This window comes from Eutrema salsugineum, unplaced genomic scaffold (genome assembly GCF_000478725.1).
Source record: "Eutrema salsugineum unplaced genomic scaffold, Eutsalg1_0 scaffold_20, whole genome shotgun sequence".
Lineage (NCBI taxonomy): Eukaryota > Viridiplantae > Streptophyta > Magnoliopsida > Brassicales > Brassicaceae > Eutrema > Eutrema salsugineum.
This window is the reverse complement of record NW_006256828.1, coordinates 86,343-98,333: the sequence shown is the minus strand read 5'-3', so window position 1 is coordinate 98,333 and position 11,991 is coordinate 86,343. Positions and strand designations below refer to the sequence as shown.

Genomic DNA, 11,991 nt, shown 5'->3' with positions numbered 1-11,991 from the left:
TTATCCTGATGAAACGAATCCTACGTTACTTGAGAGGAACAAGTTCACTCGGTATTAATCTTCCCAAGGATGCTGACTTGTCTCTTACTGCCTTCTGTGACAGCGATTGGGCAGGTTGTAAGGACACACGACGGTCAACTACAGGCTTCTGCACCTTACTTGGTTCCCATCTTGTGTCTTGGAGTGCCAAAAAGCAACCGACTGTTTCTCGTTCTTCTACCGAGGCTGAGTATCGAGCTTTAGCATCTACAGCTGCTGAGCTCACTTGGATATCGGCTGTATTACGTGATCTTGGTATCCCTCAGCCTCGCCCTGCTCAACTACTGTGTGATAATTTATCTGCAGTTCATCTCACTGCAAATCCGAAGTTTCATGCCAGAACAAAACATGTGGAAGTTGATTATCACTTTATCCGTGAAAAGGTGGCTCTTGGTCTCATTGAAACATCACACATTCGAGCTCATAGTCAGCTTGCGGACATATTCACGAAATCACTAGCCAAGGAACCATTTCTACGGATTCGTGACAAACTCGGAGTCTGTCTTCCACCACACTCGAGTTTGAGGGGGGATGAAAGTGTAAGAAACAGAGTATGTGAATTGGGCTTACAAAGAGACGAAGGCCCAAGACAGAAAGAAGATATTATCAGCCCACGAAAGAAAGAAGCTACAGTGGCACGTGATACTTGTACGAAAAGCAGAAGAAACAATTGCAGGGAAGAAGTAGATGGAGCTAAAAGACAAAGTCGGAGCATGTCGAACTTGAGCTCCACTCCAGTTGTGAGCGTGTGAATGTACTAGTGTCACACGGATATAGAAAGATCTAGAACTAGGGTTTCTTGTGTCTTATGTATATAAAGACATCTAAAACGATTGTAAGAAGCAGTAGAAAACAAAAAGGAAGATACACAAAGTTCTTGTCTTTACAAAGTTGTCTCCTTTTTCTTGTCAAATCCTTTATACTTCGTGTTTGTGTTAAGGAAAGTGTCATGTCTGAAGTGACTAACATTTATAGCTATGTTTCTTTAAGAAAAACTGGATAACTACTAAGGATTATTAATTTCCTTTTTAGTACAAATTTACTAACAACCTCCCCAAACCCTTTATAGCTTGTGTTTCAATTTGTTTTTTGTTTAACAAGCTTAGAGATTTAAAGAAGTTTCTCATCTTTTGTCTATAAAGAATGCATACAAAGATTTTTAACCCTCTCAAAATAAAACGTTAATAAATTAATTAAACGTCTACAAAAATTATTTTGAAACTAATAATAATATATACTTTTGAAATCAATGATTATCTACATTTGTTTTCCAAAAAAAAAATTCTTCATTCTGTTTTCGAGAAAAAAAAAAAGATCATAGCCAAATAATTACACTGTCGATAAGTCTTCTAAAAAATTGTGCTACAAATGTGATGGAAACTTTTCATACTTTTGTACATATATACTGACATCAAAAGTTATTTTATAGTGAAATTATTTTTAAATTTTTTAACAGATCAGCTAAAGTAAATCATATACCCGCTGAGTGCATCTAATTTTCTAAGAAAAACTTTTGAATCTTGTCATATTGATATGTAAAATGTTGTAATATTTTTATATGCAGATAAGTCTTGAAACCTCATTATTACTATATGATGATAAAGTAGAGTTAAAAGTTTATTTGAAACATTTTTCAGGAAGCAAATGAAATACTGAATAAAATATATTTCATATTGTAAAAGAGAACATTGTGAGAGATATAAAGCAACAACCAGCTAATGTTAGTGTCATAATGTGGTTGTACTGCACAATAGTAGCAAATAAAACAAATTGATCCATAGTATCATGTCTACAAATGGCTTGGATGTTGCTAGTATATTTGTATTATAAGAAAAGATTATGTAGTTTTCTTAGCTATCAAGTGAAAAATTATTGACACCGAAAACTTACCGAAGAATCAAATTCAACCAGTGTATATATGTCAAATGACTATACAACATATGCAAGATGATAGATTTGGTTCATGTACACATACATAATGAATTATATTAAGTTAGAGTTTCATAAGAAAAAATAAACATTTACTAACATAGACAATTACAAAGACAGATCTAAAAGAATCAAATACAACAACTAGTGTGTATATCAAATAACTGAACAACAATATGCAAGAAGATGAATTGAAGAAATAAGATAACATTTTGTGTGAACTATGCAGCACAACTTGGTTTATGCAATTAAGATTAATGTTATTGGCGATGGTGATGACGAGGATAGTAGTTTAGCTTTGCATGAAGATTAATACGTACTATAGTTTTTCATGCTAATTAATATTATAAATATTAACTTGGACTAGTTCTTCAAATGTTTCAAATACAAACTCCACATGAGTTAGTTATTAAATCTTCATTTGAAGATGATTAATAATGTAAGTATTTTCCATGATAAAGTTCCATAATCCTAATCATGATAATGCTAACTTGATATGTATCTTTATATGACATGGTCGCTTCGAGCTTAAAAGAAATATTGGAACTGGTGTGAGAAACAGAAAGACACATTTTGATCTATTATGATGAGCTGAGGCTAGAGATGATGTTTCTTTCTTCCAAATTTGTATTTTTTTAGCTATTCGAAGGATAATCAATACCGATTTGGTGATTTAGCATCTCCGCATCTATGGCACATGATTTTCTAAACATACGAGTCACTAAAGTAGCATCAGAATCGGCTTTCAGCATCAGAGTTTAGATGTTGGCTCCTATATATATAAACTATTTGCATTCAGATAACATTATAATATTACTTTGTATTCGTAAATGGTTACAAATTTTTTCAAAATATTAAATAAATTTTTTAAAAATTTACAAAAACTGTTTTCACAATTACATATAAGTACGAATTAGGTAAGACACTTTAAAAAAAAAATTGACAGTAAAGATGTTATAACGATAGCAAGTAGTTCATAAGTAAAAAAAATTCAAGATCGAGAGATTCAAATATGTTATGAAATAAATAAATAAAACGAAAAGCACATAGAAAATATATATAAAAATTTAAGTGGCAACTTACAAATTGAAAATTTAATAATATTTATGCTGAGGGTATATGTTGATTAGTTAAATTTTCATAAATATTATTAAATTTTCACTTTGTAAATTTGAGTTAAATTTGTTTTTTAACTGAATACGTTTGCCTGGTTGTGTTGATCTCGACTCATGCCATCAGCATTATTCACCATTATGCTTACACTTCCACCATAAGTACATAACCAGCCACGATATCTCTCCTCTACAGGGTATAAGCTCACAAATCCCTCACAAATCCCTCCAAACATAATGATGAATAAATAAAAAAATTTAAAAATATGTTTCCTCTGTTGTCAATAAGAAGCATATCCATGAGGATGAATCTTTTGCCACCTCCAAGCAACTTGAAGACTATCCTGAAGATTAGTGAATCGTGCAGTCCAATTCAAATCTCTCAAAATCTTTGCCGGATCACTGTAAACCTCTGCGTAATCCCCCGGTCGTCGAGGCAAGAAATCTACTTTGATCTCAACTCCTGTCGCCTTCTTACATGCCTCCACAAATTCCTTAACCGATCTTCCTGCTCAACCAAACCAAGAAACGGTTAAAACTCAGCTTGTACCAAAATCTTGCAGTGAAATCAAACAACCAATAGTCATACGGATCCGTTTCTTGATAACTACATAATTTACATGAAAACTATAGACCGCGGAGATTAGTTTGGATTTTGGAAACGCTTGGTTATACGTAGAAGCAAATAATTTTCTTGGAATAGTAAAAATGTTAAAGTCAAAGACCTTTTCCGGTTCCAACGTTGTAGATGCCGACTTTACGAGGCTGAGCTTTCTCGAGAGCCTTCACGTGAGCATCCACGAGGTCAGTAACATCTATATAGTCTCTAATGCAGGTGCCATCCGTTGTTTTGTAATCTGTTCCTTTCACCTATCACAAAGCATATCATTAGGTTTCTTTGCAAAGAAGCAATTATAAAACAAGATGATACGTTATAAATTTGTGAATATAAAAGTCTTTTTACTTGCAGTCCTGGAATGAAACCACGAGCTGCATCGAAACAAGCACCAGAAATTCGTCCTTGCTCACGAAGCTCTGGTCTTGGAGCTTCTCCAAGTCTGCCTTCTGGATCTGAACCAATCACATTGAAGTATCTGCAGGTCATAAGATTCATTAACATTTGCAGTTGTACTCATTGATCATAGACTTGGAGCTCAAGGAATCTAACCGTAAGATCATAACCGCCATGTCAGAGTTCTTGGAAAAATCCAAGATCATATCCTCTGCCATCTTTTTAGCTTTTCCATAAGGATTAATCGGAACCTGGACACAATATTTTCCATTTAAGGAAAAGTTCATATTGAAATGGTTTACTTCAGCGAAATTAAGGCTATTTTACCTGCGGAGTATCTTCAGTAATCGGCATTTTTTCGGGCTCGCCATATGTAGCACAAGTGCTAGAATATATCAGTTTCTTCACTTTATGTTTAGCCATAGCTTCAAGAACTCCTAATGTGTTTGATGTAATGTTATGGTAATATCTGCAACAAGCAAAACATCAAACAATGAGACCGGAAAACAAATTCTTGCAGAGATGTTTAGAAAAATAGAAGAACTAAGACAATACTTTAGAGGATAAAGAGTGCTTTCTCCAACATAAGCAACCGCAGCAAAATGCATCACAGCGTCAAAAGCATTCTCTGAGAAGATTTTATCGACCTGAAAATGTATCGGTTAAAAAAAAAGAAAAAAAAAATCAAAACGTTTATGCTTCAAAAGTTAACAAACTCCAAAGGTTATAAAACCATACAGCTATGGGATCTCCTAAATCAGCATAAATGAATTGGAGTCTTCCGGTTTGCGGGAATAATCGCTGTAAAGTCTTAACCGCGCCAAGATTCCCACGGGAAAGATTGTCCTGTTGATAGATCAAAAGTTCAAATTTCATTAACTATATAGTTCTTGAAAATCTTGAAACTAGTATATACAAGAAATAGAATTTTTGTTACCACAATGGTTACGCGGTATGAATCTTTTAGCAGCCTTAAAGCAGCATGTGACCCGATATAACCAGCACCACCAGTGACTAACACATGAGTCACTCCTTCCTCTCGTTGAGAAAACTGAAAGCAAACGAACCGCAGAAAAACATTAACAAAATGTAAAAGTTATATAAGGTTTTTGCGTATGAGTTGATGGAGATACCACGCTTGGGGATGTGAAACTTGAAGCTTGATTGATCACAATAATGGCTAAGATTACAAGTGAAACTAGTAAGAGAAGCTTTCCCATCAGATTGCTCTTTGTTTTGGGTTCTAAGTAATCCATATCTGCATTTGTTTTTTTTTTTTAAACTAAGAGATCAGAATCCAAAGTTCCTCTTTCTCAGAAACATGATATGATCTAAAGAAAGTTTTGTTTGAGTAATAATCTCTCTTACCTCCTAGAGGCAAAGTTCTTGTGTTTCTTCGTTGACTTCTGACTCCAGACAAACTTAGCATTGAAAGACTTCAAAATGTTCTGTTTCTCAAACAGAGACTTGAGACCAAAAACAAGAAAAAATCCCAATAATCAGTAGCTTGCAACCATGAAGTTTATGTTGCTGGAGATTGCTGCAAAACAAAGGAACCAGTAAAAAATATTATTAAAATTGATTATAAACAGAAGAATACAGGTCAAAGCTACCAAATTCTGCAAACACTTATATAATTATATGCATGGAAAAAAAAGAGAGAAAGACCAAAACATATGTTGGAAGTGGGACCTGAAGCATAAAAGATGAAACAAACCAGAAAAAGTTTAGATTTATTAAAGTTTCATATAAAATAAGAATATTTGACTATTTGTAATGCTCATCTATATATCTTCTAATCATACTTTAGTCAGAAAAAGTAGCATAGAAAGAAGAACCAGAGTTAAAACCAAAAAGAAAAAAGAGGAATAAAGAGTTAAAAAAACTGTAAGATTAAGTCATCAAAATTGACTAAAACTCCGATCAGTTTCAACTTTCAACAAATAATATTATGGTCCGAATTCGATTCCGATCTCGATTTAATATAAAAGAAAAATCAGAGAAAAATGGTCTTAATCAGTAAGACAGAGTGAAAACCAAAAATAGATGATTAGTGATGGTGATCATCTAAATCAGCCTGATGATTCCCCAGAGACGAAACGGATTATTAACATATAATGTTGTCAGAAGATTACAGAGAGAGAGAGAGAGAGAAAGAGAGAGATTTGTGCACCTGATGATTGTGAGAAGACAAGAAACAGAGGAAGGCGTTTAAAGATGGTTAAAAATTAAAATCATAAAATGCGAAACGCGCGATGTTTTGTTAACGTAGTGTGAGAGAAACTCGTGAGGAGAAAACGTAATAGAGAGAAAGAGAACCAGAGAGAGAGAGAGAGAGAGGAAGAAGACGAAGAAGCTTAGAGAGGAAACGTGAATTGCAAAACGAGAGCACGACTATGACCTAGTCGCGACTCTCTTTCTCTATCGCGTCGGTTATGTGTTTTTAATATATCAATATATTTGGTAATTTAGTTTCAAAGTGGAAATAATTTTTAATATTTATCTCCATTTTTGAAAAACATTTTTTTCTATTAACTTAAGGTCTATCTCCTTTTCTTTATCGGTGTTTACTAATTTTTAATAGTTATTTCCTTACATATGCAATTTTTTTTTGTAATCAAACTCCATTTTGGGCTGTATCTTTTTTTTTGGGTACAATTATTAAGTAATTATCATCTAATATGGAAGCATTGAGGCAAAGTGGAAATATTTTCGTTGACTTCAAAACATGACACTGTTAGGTTTTTATTTCATAAATGTGGAAGTAACTTTTAACAAAAAAGCTCCTAGGATTCAACTTTTTAGAATCTACTTATTTTAAATTAGTTATTAAGAAAAAAGCAGTATTTCATTTAATAAAAGGGGAAAAATAGGAAACACTAAAAGAAAGAGAGAATCTTATGTGTTGTTTATTATTATCATGATATAATAATTCTAACAAGAATAATGGCGATGTTTGCAACATGTAATTTTTTATAGTATATATCATTTCCAACGTAATAACATACGTTACATCTAAATATCTAATTAAGGATATGTGGGTTTACAATCCGATATATATTTAATGTTCTTAAAAAACAATTGCTTTTTTTCTGTTCTTGTCGCAATATAGTACCAACTCAAATGGTTTCTTGTGTAGGTTACTAGGTTACCTAACCTAATTTTAAAGGCCGATTATTTAGAATTTAGAAGCCAATGTAGACGACTAACTACCCTATTGTTTAATCAAAGTCAAACAAGAATTATGAACCTTTTCTTGGAAATTTTTAAAATAGTTTAACTACAAGTGAAATATAAAATATATGTAATACAAATAATTGATGATAAAATTAGTTGTAGTGACTGCCCAACTATCTAACGTGTTTAGCCATCGCGGTCAAATCAAATGATTTGATCCTACATTTTGCATTTTCTTGTCAACTATTTTTTGCATTTACTTAACAATTTCACATATATACGTGACTACTAATTTAGATTCAAGTAAAATGTAAACGTATATTCTATTCTTTTAGTGGTAATAAAAACAAATTCTTATCTTTTTACGCTATCAAATGAAAAACAATTCTATTATAGAGTAAAGTTTTTCTTACCTACGGGTCATTCACCTAACTAACAAACTCATGAATATTACATATATTGAAAAAAACGAAAATACAAAGCCCCCTTACTTGCTCTTTAATTGATAAACAAAGAAAATAAATAAAATAAACTTTTCGTCAGTCACCTAATTTTGTTATTAATTACTCTTCCACTCTTTTTACAATTCGAAGCGAACGAAAAGAGGCATGCCAATGTTATAATAAGTCTTACATAACTTAGTTCTTACTTAGGTACTTGTTAGGTAATGCTTAGTAAAACGGTTATCAATTCGTCAATTGCTTCCAATAGCTCGTACCATATTTTAAAATTGTCGTGATTATTGTTTACTTTTTAAAATATGAATAGTTCTTTAGTTATATAGTTAGATCAATCATTATATTGGACCAAAATCGTTATCAATTAACCAAATGCAAAAGGGAAAAAAATATCTAGAAAATTCGGATAAAAAAAATCAGACGTCGAACACAGTTCCAACTATACAAACTTACAAACCCACCATTCTCGGTTGTTTGTTTGACTACAAGAAGTAAGATAAAGTTAAATAAATTCCAAAATTTACAAACTTGCTTTATAAAGATATTTTTAAGACATTTAAAACTCTTTAATAAAAAAAGATATACCTAAAATACATAAAAGATATATCATATTTTTAGGAGATATAATTAAATTATAGCAAATGCAAAACTCACTTATTATTATTTTAACGATTCAAAACTTTAGTTAGAGGAAAATAAGGAAAACGAGGAAACATAAAATAAACAGAAAATCATAGTTTGCATAAAAGGCTAAAAACAAAGAAATTTAAAGGGCAAAAGAGACTTGGCGTTGGCTCATGGTTCGATTTTGGATGTAGGAGAACAAAAAAAGTGATACAGCTTAAAACTCACATTTATATTGACCAAAACGACGCATGTTAGTATACAAAGATCGAGAGGAAGAAAGCTATAGAGAACGGAAAAGTGTTTCTGTTATTCAACTGAATTGTGTTTACATGATTCATATGGTTTTCTTTAACAAAAAAATGATTCATATGGTTTTGTATATGAACCAAATTACATCCGGTTCAATCCTGTTACATATAATATCTGATTTACTTTAATAGGCCATAAGAGATTTGAACTGAGTAGGAAATACCGGCTTCGTGAATACATCGGTCAGCTGCAAATCCGTTTTGACATGAAACAATTTGATTAAACCACTGTCTACTCGATCACAAACCATATGACAATCTAACTCAATGTGTTTCGTCCGTTCGTGAAACACAGAATTTGAAACGATATGAATTGCCGCTGTAGAATCACAGTAAAATGCAATGGAGTGTGACTGAGAAGCATCAAACTCATGAAGCAAATGAACTAACCATTCAACCTCCCTAACGGCAAACTCCACAGCCCTATACCAGCTCTCGTGATGTTGGCTCTTCGCTCTTCCATAATTGGTTCACAACAAGTGGGCTTGTTTGCTAGCTTTGGATACTTTACTATTTCTGACCCCTTCTTTATAAACAATGTCTCTGGCAGGTGTAGAGCGAAAGGAGTTTTATCCGATGTCCTCATGCCTTTCTCTGTACCAGGTAAAGCAAGCCTTAAACTATAAAACAAGTAAATGTTACTAGATTTTCTGTACTAATTCGGAGCTACTTGTGATTGGCCACTTCCATTTACTGAGTTATATTTTGAATAAAGGGTTCTCTCGTAATGGTACGAAGGGATTAGGGAACATGTTGTAGCACCTTGCAAACACATTACCAAAATTGTCATCATCCCCCTCTCATTGGACATATATTGCAATTAGTTTGTTCTTTGCCTAAAACACCTGAAATCAAATAGTCAAGTAGATTAAAAAAATCTCATATGGATCATATGTTCTGCCGGTTTTTTCATGCATAAATATGTGTATAATTTCTTATACATACCTTCACAAAAGTAATTATTTGGTAATACAACTATACCTTTGAGATAATATTGCGTTAAACTAATTAATATAGGTATATTAAAATGAGCTATAAAAATACAAGTTAGTTATAAACATCCTGAGAGGTAATACAATGTTTTTTTGGTCAAGTTTGCATAAACGTGGTCATGGATACTTTTGAATGGATTCAAGCACATGATAGCTAGTTAAACCAAACCCAAGAGTGCTTACATTTCTAGAAAATGCAATTGAAGTGCATCTATGAGCGTGGCTGAAGAGGTACCCATCCAAGTCTAACGGCTAATGCGCCCAACATTTGTATCAACTTGACAATAATTCACTTCACAGAAAAAAAAATCTCTGCTTACTTCGTTTATTAAGATTCCAATTGGTGTCGTATTCTTCTCTTGCTATACCTCTTTGAGAAACTTAAAATAGGTTTTTTATTAAATGCATCTCTTCTCTAAACAGTTTTCTAAATTTAGAAAATAGAAATCCTAACTGGAATCATCCTCATCATCAGAGTAGGTATCAGATTCTAACACGAGGTGACATGAATTTGAAGCCTTGACCACACTAGCCAACTCATTGAGCATCTCACGTCTCTTTTCCAGCTTCTCAAGCTTTTTGCATTCGATGAAATCTGTGGAAAGAGTTGCTTTCTTCAGCCGTCTTGCGTTCTTAAGGATTTATGTAGCCACTTCTTTGTCAGCTTCTCGTTGCCATTGGTATCTTGTCCACACAAATGTCTCAAGATGATACAACAAACATTCCGGTACACATTTCGGTTGATTCCACTTGTGGCAATCTTTAAAACCATACCACCATGACTGAGATCAATGAAATTAACGTAAAATGTTCAGATCATCAAAAAGTATCTCAAAGCAGAGAGCATTGGAAAGAGAAAAGTAGTTTGACTAATGAAATGGCTTACAATTAGCTTGAGGACTTGTTATTTAGGAGAAGCATCAAGCATGTGCAAAAGTAGACTCCACCACTCTTTTTCATTTCTACTCATCAGTTCCAGTTCCAAAGATAGAAGCTGATAGAAGATTTTACCAGTAGGATGCTTAATCTGTATACAAAACAATGTAAGTCCAATTGCAAACCCGTGAAAATTCTTAAGATCTTGAAATTACCTTTAAGGGTGATATGTGTAAGCAAAGACGTTTGGCTGAAGTTATGGATTCGAGAATGTTCTCATTGACTAGATCAGAAACGTCTTTGATTTTTGCCTCCACCAACTCTGGCGCATTCTCAATCAGAAGAAACTCAAGACCAGCGAACCCTGACCCATCAATGTTCAAGTACTTCAAAGAAGGTGTATTTATCACATACCCTCCTTGCCCTTCTACTGCTTGGTCATCATATATGGTTAGCATCTGTAACGATGGCACCGCAATAGTGAAAGTCTCCACATCGAGATTGGTTGTTCGATTCACGACCAAATCTTCAAGAACAGGGCAGCCACTGAAAAGGTTGCAAACAGATGCTTCGTCTCTGAATTGCATATAGTAGAGGTGCAGCTTCCTAAGAGAAAGAAAACAAACCCGAGTAGGAAAGTCTACAAGAATGCAATCCTTGAGTTTCAAGATCTCGAGTATATCATTCCAGCTACATAAAAGACTTGGAAACGTGACCTCTAAGTCAATATCAAGTACCAATCTACGCACATGGCGAGCAAATGCAATCCCAATCCATATTCCAATATCGGAAGCATCAGATTCATCACTGATTGTTAGATGCAAACTCTCCAAAAACGGAGATTTGTGTGAGATAAGAGACCTGTAAACATTCCCTGAAAATGTATGATGATCTTCAGAATCAAACTTGAGCCTTGGCACCATCTTCCAAAGAGACCTCCAACGTTTAGACAAAACACTCGTGGCTATGACATTTTTTGTTGCAAGTGAAGATAGTATCTGCAGAAGCAAAACTTCAGGCAATTCGCTGATTCTGTCCTCATTTACAAGGTTTTGATTTCTCCGATTGTTACCACCGATTTTGCTGTCGAGAATTAGGGAAAAAAAAAACAACCATAACGAATTTTTAGGGTTCAAAGAAGAGTAGAAGACCATAGAAAGGGATTCCAAGCAAAACATAAACCAAGTAAAGAAGCGTACCATTTTTGTTCCATCTTTCATGTTCCAATCGCAATCGCAAAGGCAGCCTAATACAGATGCTTATGGTGAAGACTTGGGTTTGTCGGAAAAAATAATAATAATAAAGAGAATAGCAGGTGACTATTCAGCTTCAATTGTGCTTTAATGGTTTTTGATATACAATAGAATCTCTATAAATTAATAATATTAATATTTTATTAATTTATAATTTTTTTTATAAATTGATAATTATGGATTTCGAAACCAAATACCATATAAAAAA

General features: G+C 33.4%; 2 protein-coding genes across 4 annotated transcripts; both read right to left on the bottom strand.

Moving 5' to 3' along the window:
• Positions 1–3,182: 3,182 nt before the first annotated feature.
• On the bottom strand, positions 3,183–6,496 carry LOC18016187 (putative UDP-arabinose 4-epimerase 4). Of its 2 annotated transcripts, none has more exons than XM_006397996.2 (11): positions 6,266–6,496; positions 5,461–5,632; positions 5,226–5,350; positions 5,030–5,143; positions 4,831–4,938; positions 4,648–4,739; positions 4,420–4,561; positions 4,249–4,343; positions 4,045–4,174; positions 3,806–3,950; positions 3,183–3,588 (listed from the first exon to the last, which is right to left on the bottom strand). In XM_006397996.2, the coding sequence occupies exons 2-11, from the start codon at positions 5,519–5,521 to the stop codon at positions 3,362–3,364; spliced, it is 1,239 nt and encodes a 412-aa protein (XP_006398059.1). In that variant the 5' UTR covers positions 5,522–5,632; positions 6,266–6,496; the 3' UTR covers positions 3,183–3,361. The 2 variants fall into 2 exon arrangements, with proteins under 2 accessions (XP_006398059.1, XP_024010966.1); XM_024155198.1 differs by lacking the exon at positions 6,266–6,496 and adding an exon at positions 6,130–6,243.
• A 3,544-nt stretch (positions 6,497–10,040) lies between these two features.
• Positions 10,041–11,806, bottom strand: LOC18016186 (FBD-associated F-box protein At3g49020). 2 transcript variants are annotated; one of them, XM_024155199.1, is made up of 4 exons: positions 11,730–11,806; positions 10,746–11,613; positions 10,541–10,681; positions 10,041–10,436 (listed from the first exon to the last, which is right to left on the bottom strand). In XM_024155199.1, the coding sequence occupies exons 1-3, from the start codon at positions 11,741–11,743 to the stop codon at positions 10,559–10,561; spliced, it is 1,005 nt and encodes a 334-aa protein (XP_024010967.1). In that variant the 5' UTR covers positions 11,744–11,806; the 3' UTR covers positions 10,041–10,436; positions 10,541–10,558. The 2 variants fall into 2 exon arrangements, with proteins under 2 accessions (XP_024010967.1, XP_024010968.1); XM_024155200.1 differs by having other exon boundaries at positions 10,541–10,648.
• Positions 11,807–11,991: the final 185 nt, after the last annotated feature.

What these genes read in the sequence shown, in the direction of transcription:
- LOC18016186 (XM_024155199.1), bottom strand. An exon ending in TACACATATCACCCTTAAAG is followed by an intron (nt 10,682 to 10,745) that starts GTAATTTCAAGA and finishes TTTTGTATACAG; the next exon opens with ATTAAGCATCCTACTGGTAA.
- LOC18016187 (XM_006397996.2), bottom strand. Translation starts at nt 5,521, where the DNA reads ATGCTAAGTTTGTCTGGAGTCAGAAGTCAACGAAGAAACACAAGAACT. An exon ending in CATACCGCGTAACCATTGTG is followed by an intron (nt 4,939 to 5,029) that starts GTAACAAAAATT and finishes ATCTATCAACAG; the next exon opens with GACAATCTTTCCCGTGGGAA. An exon ending in CAACGTTGGAACCGGAAAAG is followed by an intron (nt 3,589 to 3,805) that starts GTCTTTGACTTT and finishes TTGGTTGAGCAG; the next exon opens with GAAGATCGGTTAAGGAATTT.